This window comes from Protopterus annectens, chromosome 4.part0 (assembly GCF_019279795.1).
Source record: "Protopterus annectens isolate FY-2018-M chromosome 4.part0, PAN1.0, whole genome shotgun sequence".
Taxonomy (NCBI): domain Eukaryota; kingdom Metazoa; phylum Chordata; order Ceratodontiformes; family Protopteridae; genus Protopterus; species Protopterus annectens.
In genome coordinates, this window is record NC_056733.1 from 1161932673 (window position 1) to 1161953812 (window position 21140).

At 44.1% G+C, this 21140-nt stretch overlaps 1 protein-coding gene across 2 annotated transcripts in view; it reads right to left on the minus strand.

Moving 5' to 3' along the window:
• Positions 1-12160, minus strand: part of BOD1 (biorientation of chromosomes in cell division 1) — a 316515-nt gene extending 304355 nt beyond the window's left edge. For both annotated transcript variants that reach the window (XM_044069122.1, XM_044069123.1), the window contains exon 1: positions 11887-12160. In XM_044069122.1, the coding sequence (XP_043925057.1) occupies positions 11887-12066 (180 nt within the window). In that variant the 5' untranslated portion in view covers positions 12067-12160. The remainder of the gene's footprint in view (positions 1-11886) is intronic.
• Between the last annotated feature and the right edge of the window lie 8980 nt (positions 12161-21140).

Here is a 21140-nt window from a genome sequence, read left to right on the forward strand (position 1 = left end):
TGGTCAGTCTTTCAGTAACTTTTAGTTCTGTCCAAGTAGTAGCGTAGTTGTCTGTGTATGTCCAGGGTGTGCAGAAGTCTCTCCCCTTTATTTTGTGGCTGTGGGAAGAATGTAGGCAAGTGAATAGCTTGGTTCAAAGATACCCTGGATACCACCTTTGGCATGAATGTAGGATTGGTCCTCAAAGAAACTCTGTCCTGATGAAAGATAAGGAATGGCTGCACCGCCATTAAAGCTTGTAGCTCAGATACTCTTCTTGCTGAGGTTATGGCCAGAAGGAAGGCAGTTTTCCAAGACAAAAACTGTACATCTGCCGATGCTGCTGGTTCAAAGGGAGGAAGTGTTAGTTTTTCCAACACGAAATATAGGTCCCAAGTAGGTAGAGGTGGTCTCCTTGGAGGATTAATGTTTTTGATTCCTCTTAGAAACTATCTTAGTAGAGGGTGAGAGAACACAGGTGGATTTAGATTGTATTCTGCTGAGATTGCTGAGGCATGTATCTTGATGGAAGAGTAAGACAGGCCACTGTGGGACACTTCTGCCAATTATTCCAGTATATATGCCATATTCATCACAGTCACATCTGGGCCCTTTGCTGTGTTCCAGGTGTGAAATCTTTTCCATTTTGCTGTATATGCCTTCCTTGTGGAAGGTCGGCGAGCTTACATAATAATATCCTTCACTCTCTGTGATAGGTTATCCCGAGGAGGAGTCATGGTATTCTCCAGGCAGTTAGCTGCAAGGTTTTCAGGTTGGAGTGTAAAGTCCTGAAATTGTGCTGCGTCAGTAGGAGCGGCCATAGGGGGAGAGGCCATGGTTTCGTCTGTGACAAGCTCTTTAACAGTGGGTACCAGTGGTCTTGGCCAGTTTGGGGCTACAGGATTACTCTGGGCTGCTCTGTCCTGATCTTCAGTAGGACCTTGGTCATTAGTGGAAGAGGTGGGAAAGCATACACTGTTAGAGCTTTCCAGCTGAAAGAGAGAGCGTCCACTTTCCATGCTTGTGGGTGGTATGTCCTTGAGCATGGGTGGTATGTCCTTGAGCAGAATTTCTTCAGTTGATGATTTAGGGGGGAAGCGAACAGATCTATTTCCGGCCTTCCCCATGATTGTGTGATTTGTAAGAAGATGTCTGGGTGCAGCATCCATTCGTGTGCATCCATGGTAGTTCTGCTTAAGCTGTCTGCCAGTGTATTGTCTTTCCCTGGCACGAATTGGGACTGTAGCTGTATGTTTAGTTTCAATGCCAGTTCCCATAGGTTCATTGTCAGTCTGCAAAGAGGGTAGGAATGGGTGCCTCCTTGCTTGTTTATGTACCACATAACTGTGGTGTTGTCTGTCCTTATGAGCAGGTGGCCTTGCTGAAGGAAAGGTTTGAAGGCCTCGATTGCGTGCATCACTGCCAGCAATTCCTTTTGGTTTATGTGCATGTGCAGCTCTCTTTGTGACCATAGGCCCTTGTATACATCTGTCCTCCATATGCGCTCCCAACCTTGGTCTGAAGCGTCCGTGGTGATGGTTTGGTTGGCTCTTGGCTTGCTGAAGGGCAGCCCGCTGTTCGACCGGCAGGCTTGAGCCCACCACAGGAATTCCTTTTGAAGGCAAGGAATGAGTGGGATCAGAGCTTCTAAGCTGTGACTGTGCCGAGTCCATAAACTTCTTAGGTACCATTGTAATTTCCTCATATGAAGCCTTGCTTGTGGAATCAGAAGAATGCAAGATGCCATGTAACCCAGGGCCTGCAGGATTTTCCTTGCAGTCATCTGAGTTTGTCTTGTGAGATACTTTAGTTGTTCTTGTTTTTCTTCTGTGAGAAAAGCCATCTGGGTGGTTGTGTCTAGATCCGCACCCAGAAAAGTTATTCTTTGGGATGGAACCAGTCTTGATTTGTGGATGTTGACTGTATATCCCAAGGCCTGTAACAGGTGGATGGCATAGTCCAAGTCCTTTAACAAAGTTTGCTTGCTGTCCGCTTGTATTAGGCAGTCGTCCAGATAAGGGTAGATTTGAATCCCCTGAAGTCTGCAGTGTGCAATTACTGATGCCAGGCATTTCGTGAATACTCTGGGCGCAGTAGATAAGCCAAAGGGCAATGCTGAGAATTGATAATGCTCTGACCCTGCAAGAAATCTGAGGTGTCTTCTGCAGCTTTGTCGAATAGGGACATGCAGGTATGCCTCCTTGAGGTCTAGAGTCACCAGCCAAGACCCCTTGCCCAGCATGGGAAGGAGTTGCTGTAGAGTCAGCATTTTGAATTTTGGCACAATGAGGTACGTGTTCAGTGCGGACAAGTTGAGAATAGGCCTCCATTGATTTTCTTTTCTTGGAACAAGGAATAATCTTGAGTAAAAAATCCCTGACCTTGTTCTGAAAGAGGTACCTTTTCTATGGCTTTCATTTGCATTAAGTTGGTAATTTGCTTCAAAGCCTCTGCCCTCTGATTTGGTGGCAGGTTTGGCATGCCTTTTCTTTTTGGCAAGGAGTGGAAATGGAACCTGTATCCTTTGTCTATTATTTGCAGTGTCCATGTGTCCCCTGTAATGCTGTGCCAATTTTTTGAGAATAAAGAAAGCTTTCCGCCCAAAGGTGCTTCTAATTGAACCCTGGTCGGCGGAGTCAAAATAAAGTCATCGAGTCTGTCCTGGTGTAGCAGTTGTAGTTCCTGCACTACCTCTCTGGTTGGGAGGCTGTCACTGATGGCCTCTGTAGGAGCCTCTAGCTTGCCCTCTACCTCTGGCACGTCTATTCCTGCCTCTGAGATCTGTCTGAGTCCGGAAAGGACCAATTCTTAGTAGGCCAATTTCTGCTGAATCTCGGTGGTTGGACTTGCAGAAAGTCTTTAACTGTTTGCACAGATTTTGCCTTTTCTTCAAATTTCTTTAAAACCTCTTGAGCCGTGGAACCAAATATTTTTTGCTTTTCCATAGGAGCATCCAAAAGCTTAGCTTTAACATGGTCTGGCACAGATTGTTCCTTCAGCCAGGCATGCCTACGTATAACTGCACCTGTCATAGCTGATCTACATGAAGCTTCCAATGCATCATAACCACACTGCAAGAAATGGTTACTAACCTGCTGGGAGTTATGCACCAGATCCTGAAGGGATTTACGATCAAGGGGTTCAGAAGAGGACAGTTTCTTATGCAATTCATCTAGTAAATACTCTTGATACTGTATCATATGGAATTGACAGTTTAATGCCCTCGTGGAAAGAGTTGCAGAAGTATACACTTTCTTACCCCATCTCTCTAATGCTCTGGACTCCCTTTCAGAGGGTAGAGGATTTTTAGCAGTGGCAGCTGCAACCCCTTTAGGACCCTGGGAAATAGTTTCTGGATCAGCAGAGTGGGCCTTGTACAGGTGAAAATGTGAGTCCGGGACCCTGTAGTACCTATCAGCTTTGGCAGGAGCCGGAGGGAGAGAGTCAGGGGCAGTACAAGCATCTGAATAGACATCAATTACATTCAAAACAGGAGGTATAGCTAAGGGCCTGTGCTGAGGTAAATGTAAAAAGGTCCTTAATCTCTTTCTGGAATCAGAGAATTCCTGACCCTGCCATTGAAAATGTTCTCTCATGGTGTGTAATGTTTCTCCAAATGAAAACTCTTCAGGAGGGGAGGCCGAGGGAATAGATTCTGGTGGTCTGACAGAGCAGAGCCATCCGTGGACTCATCTGAGGACTGTGGATCAGAGGGCTCAACCCTGGGCCTTTTGTCTGGAGGTGGTTGAGAGCCCCTGTCTGGATGAGGTTGGGAGCCTCTAATTAATGAAATCAGATCCTCTGCTAGGGTAAGAATCTGAGAGCTAGAAGAAGGTCTCAGAGAGGAAACTCTGGGAGGCAAAACTCTGGGAGGCAAAGCCTTAGAAAGTTTAGCAGCCTTAGCCCTAGAGAAAGCCTTAATGGACATGGAAGCAGGGGGTCTGGCTGCACCACGTGCAGGAGTTGACTTATCTAAAGTAATGGTGTCGGAAGGTTCCTGGACACCGGTTTCAGTAGGTAATTCAATGACCGACTCGGCCGAGGTAGTCGGTTGTGTGGTTTCGGTAGTAGGAAGTACCAAGGACTCTGTTTCAGCCGAGACCGAGACACTCACGGTAGGCCTGACCGAGGTTTCAGCCGAAACCGCGGCCCACGTGTGTCGGTCCTTGTCCTTCCGTTTTTTGACTAAATGCGAAGTCGGAGTCTCCGACGGCATTTTATAAGCAAAACTAGTCCCAAAAAAACTCCTCTGCAAACTCCGATCGACGTCTAAGAGTTCGTCGGTTGAAGGAAGCACAGGCTGAACAGGCAGAGACGTCGTGGTCTGGGCCTAGGCAGGGGAGACAGTAAGAGTGGAAATCCTTATGAGGTATTTTGTTTCCCACAGGTTAAACAATTAACTTTATCTGACATCGGCTGAGGCAAGAAAGAGTCCCCAACGGGGTACTTAGCTTTTTCGAAGTCTTCGGTAGCTGACTCACAGGAGCTGACAGACCGGCACTTGCGAACTGCTTCTGCTTCGGGCACCACGCGGCAAGAAAGACTGAGGAAGATGGCGTCAGCTGATGCTTTTATACCCCAGACGCTCTGACGTCGGGGAAAGTGCGACATCAGCCGAGGCCAGACCCAGACTTTGGAATCCGGCCGACCGAAGGGCTGCCTGAGGCAGGACAACCCATATGTGATGACTGCAGATGCATCATTGAAGGACATCTAGTACAGAAAGTAAAATCCCAAGAAGGGAAGACATCCCTGATCAGTATCAGCAAGAAACTACGATCCCTCATAAAATCATTTAAGGCGAGTTTCGAAAGAAAAATTGCCAAGGACTCCAAAGACAACCACAAGGCATTCTTTGACTATGTCAAGAATCTAAAGTGGCAATACTCAGATCTGCTCGGAGTTAGTGCAGAATGGTACAAAATACAATGAACCAACCGATATTGCCAACATCCTGGCAGACAGGTTCAGCGCAAACTTCACCCCCCCTCTCACCCCCAAAAGGGCCCATAACCATACCAGAAAAATGTAGAGCTCCTGAAATCACAGACACTCAGGTTAAAACAACCCTCTCCAAAGACAAAAACACAGCATCAATGGGACTGGACAGTGTCCCAGGTTGCGTCCTACATGAACTCAAAGACGAACTAACCCCTCACCTAAACACACTGTTCAAACTCAGCCTCTCCACAGGTTACGTACGCATAGAGTGGCACACAACAACGGTTATTCCACTCCACAAAGGTGGAGCCACAACAGATCCCGGGAACTATTGCCCTATACGCCTGACTGCAGATCATGCCTCCTAAACCTGGTGGACTTCTTTGAGACAGTTACCAAGGCCATAGACGAGGGAAAGGTTCATAGGCTGGTACTAGGCTATCAGCTCTAGGGCCTATACAAGCCTAGCCATAACAATTCCCTGGCCATTTCTTCCCACATTATTTACTTTCCTGGACCCCTGTCTAGCAGGGCGACTGACTTGATCCCTGGGGTGAATTTCCTTTCTCCCATCCAATCGTCAAGGTTCCTCTTGAAGAGGTCCAAAGAGGCACTTTGCTTGACATGTATGGGCAATCTATTCCAGAGTCTGGGGAGTCTCTGGGTCAGGAACCTATCCCTCCAGCATGTTTTGTTTATTGTGATGACAAGGTTTAGATCCCTGGAGCGTGTAGCTCTGAGGGATTGGGATTTCTTTAAATGTAGCATGTCCAACAGCTCTGGGTTTGACATGGCCTTGTATGTTAAGCAGAGATCGCCTCCGAGTAGACGATATGCGACAGAGTATAGCTGGAGTTTTTAAGGCGGTCAGCGTAGAGCATCTGCTTTAGGCCTGTGATTCTTTTAGTGAGGTATTTCTGAGGCTTTTCCAGTTGTTGCAGATGTCTTGAGAGGTACATACCAAATGGGGCGTTGTATTCTATAATGAGTCTAATGAGGGATGAGTACAGTGGGACAATGACCTCCTTTTTTCTGGATGAAAAGCCCTTCGTGATTAGGTGTGCCACATAGAAGGATTTCCTGACTGTTGTGGCATTGAGCTTGAGCCCATGGCTCTGGCACCAAGCATCGGTTTCTGTAAGGCCCTTTTGTAGAGTATCCACATCATTTGGGGATTCAATAATGGCTCCCAGTTTACAGTCATCTGCAAACTTTGTTAGCCAGAGTCCCTTAGTGTTAACCTGTACTTCAGAGAAGTAGATGCCAAACAAGAGCGGCCCCAGGACTGAACCCTGAGGTACTCCACTTGTCACTTGTCTGGAGCTGGATTTGGAGTCGGCTACGTTTATAGTGTGGGTTCTATCAGTAAGCCATTTAGCAAAACATTGAGTGACATAGGGATTAATGCCCAACTTAGTAAGTTTATCTATGATTCCAGAGTGGGGGATGGTGTCAAAGGCCTTGGCAAGGTCTAGATAGGCTGTGTGGACCACCTTACCCTTATCCATGGCTCTGGAGACTGATTAAAAGAAGTCAATCAGGTTCAGGAGACCAGATCGGCCCTTCACAAACCCAAACTGGGTGGGGTCCTGTGTTTGAAGGTTGCCAATGTCTTTGTTTATAAGTTCCATGATAATACGCTCCATGGCCTTGCAGATGAGGCTTGTCAGACTGATGGGACGGTAGTTTCCGTGATCCAAGGTGGATCCCCCCTTGTGGATTGGGATAACTGTAGCTCTGCGCCACTCAGTGGGCACGAAACCGGAGGTGAGGCTATGATTAAACATGACACTTAGGTGAGGTGCCAGTTCATGTAGTACACAGCCCGGGATGTCATCTGGTCCCATGGATGCTGTATTCTTGGCTTTAGAGAGTGCGTTTTGTACCTGTGTGGCCATTATTACTGGAATTTGGCAATCGTCCAGTATTGAGATGGGCCATTTAGGGGGTGAGAGGGGGTGAAGTTGGCATTGAATCGATCTGCCAGGATATTGGCAATATCCTTTGGATCAGTATATTTAATGCCATTCTGTTTTAGCTCAGAGCAGATCTGAGCATTGCCATTTAGATTCTTGACATAGTTATAGAATGCTTTGTGGTTGTCTTTGGAATTTTTGGCAATTTTATTTTCGTAACTAGCTTTGGAGGATTTTATGAGGCATCTCAGTTTCTTACTGAGGCTAGTAAGGGAGTTTTTTGCATCCTGGGATTTTCCTCTTTTCTGCAAAAGTTTCTTACTTTTGTTGTAAAGTTTGTTTATGGCAGGGGCCCACCAGATTGGCTTCCTTTTTTTGGATAAGAGCATTTTGGTTCTATTTGGGATGGCACGATTCATGCATGAGTGGATGTGCTCGTACAGTGCCTTAGTGTAGGACTCAGCAGTTGAACATTCAGTTCCCGTCTGCATGGGTGTCATGAAGTTTGTCACTTCTGACTTGAGTAGCATGAAGTTGGCTTTGGAGAAGTTTTTTATGGTGGTTTATTTACTGGGGGTGGGATGTGGATGTTAAGGGTGATTAGCTTATGGTCAGACCTGACTAACGAGGGGGTGACCATAGGTATGGAGCATTGATTTCCCATGTTGGCAATGACCAGGTCTAGGATATTGGAGCCCCTGGTGGGACTATGGATTAGTTGATCCAGGGCGTTGGAATTTATGAATTCCAAGAACCATTGTGCAAAGGTGTTGGGACATGAGTAGTTTTCCCAGTTAATGACAGGGTAGTTAAAATCACCCAGTATTAGGGTGTTTGGTTCTATCTTAATATTTTCCAGTATGTTTAGAAAGGTGTAGTAAGAATCTTGGGGTATGGTGGGGGATCTGTAGCAAGCTACAATTTGGATTGCAGTCTTACCTAGTGTTAGTTGCACTTGGAGAATTTCAGACACATTGTGTTGGCCAACTAGCCTGGTGGTGTGAATATCCTTGGTGAATATTGACACTCCTCCACCTTTAGTGTTTCGGTCCTGGTTTGGTGGCCGAAAAGTGTGGCAAGAGTTGTAGCCTGGTATTGCAGGTGTGCTCTCTGGAGCCTTGAACCAGGTCTCAGTTACTGCACAGATATCAATGTTCTCCATTTTTAGGAGTGCCTCAAGAGAGTGCATTTTGAGGTTTAGACTTCTAGCATTGAGTAGCATTACCTTCAGATTTTGCATGCTTGTACCTGTTACGGTGGTGGTTTTGTCCTTTGAAGTTTGCCTAAAAAAGGCACTATAGGGGTGGCAAGAGCCTTAGCCAGTAACCTGAATCCCAGGGGCGACAGGTGCAGACCATCTCTGGCAAAGCATCGTGGTCTGTCAATCATGTCATCCCAGGCAGACAGATACTGGATCTCCTTTGAATGACACTATAAGCTTAGCCAATTGTTGAAGTCAATCATTTTATCCTTATACTGTGGTATCATTCTGGGCGAAGGCAGGATGCTACTCAGGGCAAGGGTCATACCTGCCTGGGCCACATGATCCGAGAGCTCTTCCATGTCTCTTTTCATGTAGTCCAGGGAGGTACGTCTCAAGTCATTCACTCCAACATGGACAATGACAGAGTCATATTTGTACTTGTTGTGGAGTGACTTGAGTGCATGCGTTATGTGGCGGATCCTGGCACCCGACAGGCAGCTTGACTGTAATTTTCTCCTTATTCAACCTGGTGAGAGGGACATCAGTGTGCCGGACTATAGAGTCACCTATGACTAAAGTGTTAGGTACATTGTCTTGCCTTAAGGGCTGTTGCTGGGTGGCACACTGGTGTTGTGAACTATGTGACAGATTGATTGCGATTGCTGTTTGTTTGCGTTTCAGCTTCAGAGGTCTTTGTTGCTTGGGCAGGTTACAGTTAAGGGCCTCTGCATATGTGGATTTAGTGTTGCTATATGTGGGTGTTGGTGGTGCGGGTTTAGAAGGGCTATGTGTTGCTTGAGGTGTAGTGTGGGTGTTAACCTTCTCCTCTTGACTGTTTAGCACAATCTTGGGTGGAGAGAGCTTTGCTTCCATTTTGGCTATGTAAGCGCATCTCTCAGGTTGTAGTGTTGGGTGGTAGGAGGAGTGGGTTGTCTGTGTACACGAGGCAACTGCTGCATTGCCCCAGTATGCCCAGATTCACCAGGTGGACAGGAGACACCGGAAGCTGACCCTTGGACATGCCTGGTTTGGGGCCTTTTTTTTTTTTCTTTGTAAAGTATAGGAGCCGTTTCCTTAGCAAGGTACTTTGCAATTATAGGCTGTTTAGTGCCTACTATTAATTTCTCCTTGTTAACAAGGAGAGTTCAGTGTTTGTACATGTTTAAGGCTTCCTAGTGCTTTCCAGAAGGTATTAGAGAAAGTGCTAGTCACAGGGATGCTTAAAGGTAAGATTGAAAAGAATGCACTCTGCAGTGTACACTAGAGATGTTAGATGTGAAAGTAAGTAACTTGAATTTTACCTGTTTAAAAAGTTAAGGTTTTAGTGGAGAGTTAATATTTTTAAAACAGCAAGATGGATTGAAAGGGGTGATCACTTTTGTATTTTGGTACTATGAAATACTGTAGTTGTGGTACACACAGCCTACCTAGACCTCGCAAAGGCCTTTGACACCATTCCCCATTCTGGTATTCTAGACAAGCTCACCAACCTGAACATAAACCACTACGTCACACGATGGGTTTCCAACTGGCTCACGGACAGAGCCCACATGGTAAGAGTTGTGGGAGCTAGGTCTGATTCTAAACCAGTTACAAGTGGCATTCCCCAGGGCTCAGTCCTAGGACCCCTCCTGTTCGGCATATACTTCTCAGAGGTACAGGCAAGCACAGGACGACTATAGCTGACCAAGTTCGCAGACGACTGCAAACTAGGGGCTACAATTGACTCTCCGGCTGACACAGACATCCTCCAAAAGGGTCTCACTGAGACGGACACCTGGTGTCAAAATCATGGCCTCAAGCTAAATGCCAAAAAGTGCATAGTCATCCCCTTTGGAAAAAACAAAGTACCCACAAACTACCACATAGGTGGTAGTCCCCTAAATACGGAAGATGTAATAAGGGATCTGGGGACCCAAGTAGATAGTAAACTCTCCTTTGATAATTACACTGCCAAAGTGGTTAGAAAATCCTTCTAGGTGGCACACCTTATCACAAAAGGGTTTGCATCCAGATCGAGAGGTCATTGTGCCCCTCTACTCATCACTCATCAGACCCATCATAGAGTACAACGCCCCATTTGAGATGCATCTTACAAGACACCTGCAACAGCTGGAAAGACCACAGACGTACCTCACCAAGAGGATCACTGGCCTCAGACAGATGCCCTATGCAGCTCGACTGAAGAAACTCCAGCTGACTCAGATGCATACTGCCTACTCAGAGGTGATCTCTGCCTGACATACAAAGCCATGTCCAACCCAGAACTGATCGACGTGCTCCACCTCAAGAAAAGCTTATCCCCTCGAGCCACACGCTCTAGGGATCTAAACCTCACCACAATAATAAATAGGACGTGATGGAGAGATAGATTCCTGTCACAGAGACTTCCCATGCTTTGGAACAAGATTCCAATCTACATTAGGCAGAACTCCTCGCTAACACTCTTCAAGAGAAACCTTTACGAGTGGATGGGAAACAAAGTTTACCCCGGGGATCACTTCAGTGGCTCTGCTGGACAGAGGCACAGGGAACTAATCTAAGGGGGCGAAGACCAACACATTCTGGCTAGGCTTATAAATGCCTTTGGGCAGATAACCTAGTACCCAATTATGGGGTGGCACCATGGTTACAGTCATACACAACTTTGGGCAGCCATAAACCCTTAACAGGAGCTTTGATATGATTTGTTGAATCAAATATCAGTTTTAAAGTCAAACTGCAATATGCTGTAACTGGCAACATTTACACAGATTAAAGAGTAAAAGCCTCTGTATTTGTTTCATCAGTTCTATCTTAGAACAAAGTTCAATTTGGCTAGTGCTGGGCGTAGTAAGGGGTGACCTGAGCGGGTTTTGCTACCACGCATCCCAGAATCCTACTCTGCACCACAATGCCAAACTGGTTTTGCATATCTCATTCTAAAAAATAACAGTCACGTCTGTCTGGTATGAGGAAATACTAAAGTATTCATCCCACTGCAGTTTCCACAAATGTCCTTGATTCTGCCTCATATGTTTGCTTATCCATCATAAATCTACTGGTAATACACTAAAGATTCCAATAATACCCATTAGAATTTCATGCTTTGCACTGCTCAGATCAGAACATGCGTGCTGATGCAAAAAAAAAAAAATGTTGCCAATCAATTCTGTCAGTCACTGAAAACACGCACCAAACTACCTAAAAACTGCGGGTATGAAACTTCCAGATCGCCTGGTAAAAACAGACAAAACAACTGCTAAAAATGAACAACGTCTCTATTCGTATATAATGCGTAGTACGCAACAATTAACACTAAATGGCAGTCTAAACAAACTTTCAGATTTTTAAGGGGCTATGCATCTTTCAACAAAGATGCAAATAAACTATACTAGCTTGGGACTACTGGATTAGTCCTCTCTCTCATGAAAGGGGTGGTCCCAAAGGAATACAAACAGTTAGGACTCATCCACAGGGATAAAGAAATGGCCCAAAACAATACTGCCCGTTAAGCATATGATAAGCACAATCACTCAGCAGTAATAACGGAATCAGCACATACTAGAAGTACATGTCGTCTAAAAGAAATATTAAACAGATATTTCACAGCCATTCAACAAACCTGTTGCCAAACAATACTTCCGTACTCGTGACGCAATTTCACCCATCCACTCCCCTGACATGCACAGTGTATATTACATTTTTTGTTCCCGTAAAATATCGTTAGCTTACAACCTAGTCAATGTAGAAATTGACTAATTTTATTTTAATACAGGCACGTTTTCTAATTAGGGGGAAAAAGCGTAACTTCCAAAGTTACAGGAAAGCATCATAAAACGGTGCTATGTATCGGATATCAAGTACCTTGGTATCTACATCTGCCAGACAGTCCCGGCGGAAAACATCAAAAAGTCCACCGCTTTTAAGTTGCTCTACAATCAAGGCAATGAGTTGAGGGTCACCAGGCGGTAAAGTAGCAAGTTTAGTAGTCCGTTTTCCGGATCCTGAACCGCCGCTGCTGGTACTACCGGAGGACTCTGCCATCTCAATACCACGAAACAAAATACTAAAAATACAACTTTACACTTTAAAAAAAAAAAAAAAAAAACTCCTGCACTGCCTTGATACACTTTTTACCCCCTCAGTCTGTCAGCATGTCGCCCTCTATATGCGTACCTATTAAACAGTCCCGGAAATTACAGTTTATTATGCCGCACAGTCTCTTTGAAAGCACGTATTACAGCAAACTGAGAAAACTACAAGTACCAGAGTTACTGTTTGCTGGCATGACGAGTTCCAAATGATGACGTATGAGGTCCTAGAAATGAGGTCGTACACTGGCATACTAGTCCAATCATTCAAGGTAATCTAGTATGTTTGTAGTGAGATGCCTAAATTCTAATGGGAAAAGGAGTGTCTAGCCTCTTTGGTGTGAGCAGGCTAGATTCCTGTGGCTGAAGGGACCTGGTCCTTTCAGCCAAGGCATTTTATCCTGAAGGATACATTCTAGTAGGGTTACCACCTGTCCCACTTTGCGTGGGAGAGTCCCACTTTGGGCAGTTGTGTCCTGCAAAAAATTGTAAAAATGGCAAATGTCCTGAGATTTTAGGACAAAATTATTTCCTATATTTTATGTAATAGTTTCATAAAACAGGTATGCTGTAACTGAAGCACCTAAATATTATAAGAAATAGAAAAAGCAACTAAAATGCTAAAAGAGCAAGCTATTTAGGCAAAAAAGTGAAGTTCTGTCCTTTGTACTGGCCGTGGGTATGTCTTGGCCTACAAAATCTGATGTTTGTCCCAAAAATGTCCCACTTTGGGGATTTGAAAAGGTGGCAACCCTACATTCTAGTAAGGAAAATTAATGTCTTTACGCCACCTCTAACATCTTTTGTGTGAGCAGGCTAGATTCTAGTGGGGAAAAGGACAGTTTTTGCAGCATACCTCTCAACCTCATAGGTTCATAGGTTAGTATTAGGCTAAATGCCCTTGTGTACCATTTTAAACCAAGTCAATTATCCCATGTGAGAATCAAACCCTGCACTGTGTGTCTGATGAAGTAAACACCTTAACCATTATGCTAACCTCCCAACCCCAGAAGTCTGGACAAAGCCAAAAATAATGGGGGGACAAAGGCCTAAAAATGTATTTATTTATTTATTTTACATTAGTTAACCGGGGGTGTCTGACTGAGCCGAAAAGGCCCTTTTTCAGCAGAGGCCCGGGGAGAAAAGCTCCACAAAGAAAAATTACAGACACATTTAGTTATTTAGACATGATCAGTATACACACAAATTACAAGAGACATGTTTTTACAGTGGTATGCAGCACAAACAGTTACAGTGGAGAGAACAATCAAAAAATATTAATTTTAAAAATAAGGGTAAGTAATAGATTTGTGGTGTACGGCTGAACTTTGGAACGTAGGTAGAATACATGCATAGTACATAGGTACAGTACATACATTGTAGATTAGCCAGTGTTTGTGAATAAGATTGAAAAACTATTATCAATTGCTCTAGATTTAGTATGTATATGTTATCCGCTTTCACTAGCCTGGGGAGCAATCATGGCACTGCCAACTTTGCTTGAGATGTTGCCTGATGAGGTCTTTAAAGGAGGCTTTGGATGATGTGTTTTGAATGCTAGTAGGGACAGAGTTCCATTTTTAGCCACCGAACTACTATATAGTGCATCTCCAAAGCTATTGTAGCTGTTGGTGACTTCTAGTAGTAGTTTGCTTGATGATCTAAGAGGCCTTTTGGCTGAGTGATGTTGTACTAGGTTTTGAGGGAAGGACACTTATTGGGGAGGTAATAGATAGAATGACAGAGGCAGAGCTGATTGTAGGTTAGGAGGTTGGGCAGTTCAAGCCAGTGGAGCTGTCTCAAAGCAGTACAGTGATGAGTTCTATATGAGCAATTTGCAGCAAAGCAGGCAATTCTGTTATAGCAAGCTTCCATTTTGCTTAGTTCAGTTTTGTTGAGATTAGTCAGAATGGGAGATGCATAGAGTAGGGTGGATAGAAGTTGGGAGCGAGCAATGGCTGATCTTGTGTTGTTGGTAAGAAATGGTTTGATACGGTAGAGTGACCCCAGTTTGGCATGTACTTTTTTAATAGTTAAGTTCAGATGAACTATCAAATTTTAGGTGGGAGTCTATGGTTATTCCCAATAGCTTAGCCTGTGCCACTGGAGCAATTGGAGTAGCATTTGTGGAGTAGATAGTGAATTGACTGTTAGTGTTTTTGTTAGAACTGGTTATAATCATAAGCTGGGTTTTCTTTGGATTGAGGATAAGTTGGGCTTTGGTAAGGTAGTTTTCAACGTCAGAGAATGCTAGTTGAGTTGTTTGCAGAAGGGTGGAAATGTTTTGTGCAGCACAGATTAAGATAGTGTCATCTGCATACTGAATTATAGATGCATGCTGTGTGGAGGTGTGGAGGTCATTTGTGAAGACTGTGAATAGTAGTGGTCCTAAGATAGAACCCTGTGGGACTCCTATAGTTATGGGCAGCTGAGGAGAGAGAGAATTTTCCCATTTCACAGCTTGGTACCTGTCAGTTAAGTAGCTTTGGAACCAGGTAAGAGTGGAATTAGATAGATGATATTGGTTAAGTTTGTTTAGCAGGATTTGGTGTGAGACTGTGTCAAATGCTTTGGACATATCCAAAAAGAGTTGACACCTGAAGGCCTTCATTTTGAGATGGTTTACTGTGTCTGTGAAGCAGAGGAGAGCTGTAGTGGTACTATGGGCAGGTCTGAAACCATGCTGAGTAGGTGACAGGATGTTGCAGTCTAGGAGATAGTTTAGCATCTGGGTATGGATGCATTTTTCTAGGATTTTGGCCAGGGGGGAGAGTAAAGCAATGGGTCTGTAGTTATTAAGTTCAGTGGAGGTCCCGCCTTTATGTATGGGTGTAACATAGGATATTTTCCAGAGTTTGGGCACATAGTTTTCAACAATTGATCTGTTTATGAGAGTGGAGACTGGGATAGCAATAGCATCTGCTGTGAGTTTCAAGAAATAGCTGGGGAGTAGGTTGGCTGCTGTTGATGAGGTGTTTAGTTTGGAGAGCATGCTTTTGATTGAAGTGGTGGAAACTGTTTTAAGGGTAAAGCTTGTATTAGTGTTATTTGTGTTGGGGGGGATAGTGAGGAAGGAACTGTTCTGTGATACTAAGGATAGAATTGAGTTCACAAAGTGGGAGTTGAATTGTGTTTCGATGGGAACTTTAGTGTCAGGGGTGGTTGGTTTGGGGGTAGCCTTTTGGGTGGATTTTAGTAGCTGGTTTACATTTTTCCAAACTTTTTGCGGGTTGTGTTGGTATTTAGTTTGTAATGTTGTGTAGTAGGATTTTTTGTCCAGCCTAATGCATTTTTTTGCACGGTTGCGCATTTCTTGGTACTTAGTTAGGCTTTGTGTTTCTTTGTTTTTTTGATAGTAACGCCAGGCAGTGTCTCTGGACTTGAGGATTTGTTTGGTTTCTTTACTGAGCCAGAGGATTGTAGAGGTTCTAACCTTGATTTTGCATAATGGAGCGACAGTGTCTAGGTGTTGTAAAAATGTTTTGTTGAAATATGCTACAGCCTGGTCAAGTGGGAGGGTTTTTTAGGGGGGGTCCAGTCACAGTTACACAGTAAAGTGTTGAGGACCTCAGGAGAGAATTTTTTTGTGTTTCTAGTGGATATATAGTTAGTGGTTTTGCATATGCTTGTTCTACTACGTATAAAGTATATTATGTTGTGGTCACTTAAGGTGTCTGGGAGACTGCCTGTGTGAGGGTACAATGTGGGGTTGCTAGTTAGGACCCAGTCAAGGATGGATTCCCTTTTAGATTTTTTATCACACCTAGTTGGAATTTGGACTAGCTGCTGGTAGCCATGGAGATTTATTAGATTACTTGGTGGTTCTGATATACAGGTGAACCAATCTAGGTTGAAGTCCCCCAGAATAAGGGTTTCTTGTGAGTATGTGGAAGAACACCAGGATAAGAAGTCTTCAAGGCTAGCAGGTATATTACCAGGTGGAATATAGATCACAATTGTGGTGATGATCTTTTTAGGGTGAAGTTGAAGTTGTGAGATAAGGATGTCCCAATTATTGGGGGAGGGGTAGGAGTTTGGTAATTGATGGACAGTTAAGTTGGACTTGTAGAGTAAGGCAGTTCCACCCCCTTTACGAAGTGGTCTGTCTTGTCTAATGATATTGTAGCCGGTAGGGAGAACTTCTGAGTTAGCTATGTTTTTATTTACCCAGGTTTCTGTTAAAGCAACTATGTCTGGGGAGTAGTGTGCTATTGTGGCCTCGAGTTCAGGTATTTTATTTTTGATACTTCTAATATTAATATTTAGCATTAAAAGATGGTTGGTTTTGCTGCTGTTGTTGATTTGCCCAGGGATGAAGAAAGTGGGAGTGTTATGTTCTGACATTTGTGTTAGAGCAGTTTGTGTTGGACAGAATGGATTTGGGCCTGGGTTGGGGTGTATAGGAGCAATTTTTAAGTACAAAAATGATGGGTGGACAAAGCCCTAAACTAGGGACAATTTTTAAATATTGCTCTTAAAAACTTAGAAAGCTGTTACAAGCTTTTGTGTAATCATGTATTTTCTAAAGGCTATGAAGTCTGAAACTTAAACACCTGTCATTTATTAGTGAAGTCAATTGTCACAGATTTGCCAGAAAACCACTATTTTTATAAGAAATAGATTTTTATTTTTTTATTTATTTTGCATTTGTTTACCGGGATAGTCCGACTGGACAAGGTCCATTTACAGCGGAGGCCCAAGGAGAAAAGCTCCACGTTTGCATAGCAATCAGAGAAAATGAGACAGAAATATAAGACAGACAACAAACATATCAACAATAAATGAGGTAAAGAAAAACAACATGGTTACCAAGAGAAATGTCATGCTGGAGATAAAGTATTGGAGTTGTAGTACTGTAGCATATTTACAGTAAGTATACTAGGAAGGAAGGTATATGAAGAAGAAAAATAAATGTTATGTAAGGTTTACCTTTACATTGTTGAAAATCAAAATATCGATGATCCTGTTGTGCGAACCGAAAGGACGGATTATGAATGTCAAATGTCACCGGAGGTCGAAAATCAGAAAATCGAACAGCAGATTCGCTGATTTTCCCCCCTGCATGCCCCCTAGTTTAATATACTAACTCCCGAGATCGCACTACAGTGGGGAAAGGGTCCATTTTCTGATCTCCACTGTAGTGCAATCTGCATCCAAAATGCCAAATCTCATCATCATCTTTCGGCTTTTTCCATTAGGGTCGCCACAGCGGATCATCTCTTTCCATTTCTTCCTATCCTCTGCATCTTGCTCTGTCACACCAACTGCCTGCATGTCCTCTTTCACCACGTCCATAAACCTTATCTTAGGCCTTCCTCTTTTCCTCTTACCTGGCAGCTCCATCCTTAGCATCTTTTTCCCAATATACCCATCATCCCTCCTCAGCACATGTCCAAACCAATGCAATCTAGTCTCTTGCTTTGTCTCCAAACTGTCCAACATGAGCTGACCCTCTAATATACTGATCCCTAATCCTATCCATCTTAGTCACACCGAGTGCAAATCTTAACTTCTTTAACTCTGCCACATCCAGCTCTGACTCCTGCCTTTTTGTCAGTGCCACTGTCTCCAACCCATATAACATAGCTAGTCTCACTACCCTCTTGTAGACCTTCCCTTTCACTCTTACTGGTACCCATCTGTCAAAAATCACTCATGACACTCTTCTCCACCCATTCCACCCTGCCTGTACTCTCTTCTTCACCTCTCTTCCACATTCACCATTACTCTGAATTGTTGATCCCAAGTACTTAAACTCGTCCACCTTTACCAACTCTACTCCCTGCATCCTCACCACTCCTCTACCGTCCCTGTCATTTACACACATATATTCTGTCTTAGCCCTGCCGACCTTCATTCCTCTGCTCTCTAGAGCATATCTCCACCTCTCCAGAGTCTCCTCAACCTGATTTCTACTCTCACTACAGATCACAATGTCATCTGCAAACATCATAGTCCACGGGGCCTCCTGTCTGATCTCATCTGTCAAACCTGTCCATCACCACTGCAAATAAGAAAGGACTCAGAGCTGATCCTTGATGTAATCCCACCTCCACCTTAAACGGATCTGTCACTCCCACTGCAGTCCTCACCACTGTCACATTACCCCGTACATATCCTGTATCACTCTTACATACTTCTCTGCCACTCTCGACTTCCTCATACAATACCACAACTCTTCTCTAGGCACCCTGTCATATGCTTTCTCCAAGTCTACAAAGACACAATGCAACTCCTTCTGACCTTCTCTGTATTTCTCCAATAACACTCTCAGAGCAAACATTGCATCTGTAGTGCTCTTTCCTGGCATGAAACCATACTGCTGATCACTAATCATCACCTCCCTTCTTAACCTAGCTTCTACTACTCTTTCCCATAACTTCAAGCTGTGACTGATAAATTTTATCCCTCTGTAGTTACCGCAGCTCTGCACATCACCCTTATTCTTAAAGATAGGTACCAAAACACTTTTTCTCCACTCCTCAGGCATCCTCTGACTTTCCAAAATTTCATTAAACAATCTAGTTAAAAATTCCACTACCATTTCTCCTAAGCACCTCCATGCTTCCATTGGTATGTCATCTGGGCCAACAGCCTTTCCATTCTTCATCCTCTTCATAGCTGTCCTTACTTTTTCCTTGCTAATCTGTTTCACTTCCTGATTCATTATCCCCACATCATCCAACCTTCTCTCTCTCTCATTCTCTTCATTCATCAGCCTCTCAAAATACTTTTTCCATCTACTCAACACACTCTCCTCTTTTGTGAGTACCTTTCCCTCACTATCCTTTATGATCATGTTCATAGGTTAAGTACTAGGCTAACTGCCCTTGCAAGCCATTGTAAGTCTAGCCAATTATCTCTTGTGAGACTCAAACCCTGCACCTTATGTTTGTAAGGCAAACACCTTACCCATTAGGCCATCCTCCCAACCCTTACTTGCTACACATCTTTCCCAGCTCTGTCCCTCTGTCTAGCCAATCGGTACAGGTCCTTTTCTCCCTCTTTAGTATCCAATCTCTCATACAACTCTCCATACGCCTTATCCTTAGCTTTCGCCACCTCTCTCTTTGCCATGCGCCTCATCTCCTTATACTCATGTCTACTTTCTTCATCTCTTTGACAATCCCACTTCTTCTCCAGCCTATTCCTCTGTATACTCTCCTTACTTCCTCATTTCACCACCAGGTCTCCTTGTCCTCCTTCCTCTGTCCAGATGTCACACCAAGCACCTTTCTAGCAATCTCCCTTACTAGTTCTGCTGTAGTTACCCAGCTATTCGGTAACTCTCTACTGCCTCCCAGTGCCTGTCTTAACTCTTCCCTAAACTCCACTTCACAAGCACCCTTTTTTAGCTTCCACCATTTAATCCTTGGCATTGCTTTCACACTCCTCCTCCTCCTCTTCTTGATCACCAATGTCATCCTACAGACCACCATTCTATGCTGCTTAACTACACTTTCCCCTGCCACCACTTTACAGTCTCCAATCTCCTTCAAACTGGCCCTCCTACATAGGATATAATCCACCTGTGTGCATCTTCCTCCACTCTTGTACGTCACCCTATGCTCCTCCCTCTTCTTAAAATACGTATTCCCCACAGCCATGTCCATCCTTTTCGCAAAATCCACAATCATCTGACCTTCTGCATTCCTCGCCTTAACACCATACCTACCCATCACTTCCTCATCCTCTCTGTTCACTTCACCAACATGCCCATTAAAGTCCACTCCAATCACTAGTCTCTCACCCTTGGGTACACTCACCACAACTTCATCCAACTCACTCCAAAATTTCTCTTTCTCATCCATTGCACACCCAACTTGTGGAGCATATGCACTAACAACATTCATCATTACACCATCAATTTCGAGCTTCATAAACATCACTCTGTCAGACACTCTTTTCACGTCTAAAACACTCTTGGCATATTGTTCCTTTAGTATAACCCCTACCCCATTTCTCCTGCCAACCACACCATGATAGAACAATTTGAACCCGTTTCCTAAACACCTGGCCTTACTTCCCTTCCATCTGGTCTCTTGCACGCACAATATATCAACCTTCCTTCTCTCCATCATATCAGCTAGCTGTCTTCCTATACCAGTCATACTGCCAACATTCAAAGTTCCTACCCTCACTGTTACACTCCTAACCTTCCTCCTCTCTTCCTGCCTTCGGGCATGCCTTCGCCCTCCTCTTCTCCTTTGGCCAACAGTAGCCCAATTTCCGCCAGCACCCTGTTGGCTAACAGTACTGGTGGCGGTCATTGTTAACCCGGGCCTCGACCGATCCGGTATGGAAATATGAAATTTTTGTGCCATAAGTGTTGTGGCAGAATTTTTACGCTGGATGCCCTTCCTGATGCAACCCTCCCCATTTATCCGGGCTTGGTACCAGCACAAAGAAATGCACTGGCTTGTGTATCCCCCGAATCTGCAATGAGAAAATGTCACTGTGCATTTGCTCGTTGCACATTCGAAGCATTTTTTTTTCGACTTATCGGAACTTTGAAAAAGTCCTTCCGACCTTATGGCGTTCTCCCATGTGCAGAATGCACATATAAAGGTTAACCATTATGTAATTCATGGACATAGCCAGGTGTTCATAAGATGTGATTTAAGTGAGTTTTTGAACAGTGTGGCAGTGGATGCAGAAGTCAGAGAAGGGAGGAGGTTATTCCAGGTTCTAGCTATGGTATGGTAGAATAGAGGGTTTACTATTAAAAGGTCGAACGGCACTCCTTCGAATGTCGCATAGTCGACAACGGAAGGCCGAAACTGCTAATCGTGAACTCGGAAAAACAATCTAGGAATGGGTTTCAACATGGGTCGAGGTAGGGGAGATGTTTGTAGTTCAGAATAATACGAACACCTACCTCAACCCATGTTAACACCGTTCCTAGATTGATTTTCTGACTTCGACATTCGACATTTACGACCTTCCGGTGTCGACTATACGACATTCGAAGGAGTGCCGTTCGACCTTTTAATAGTAAACCGAATAGAGCTTTCCCTGCATTATTGT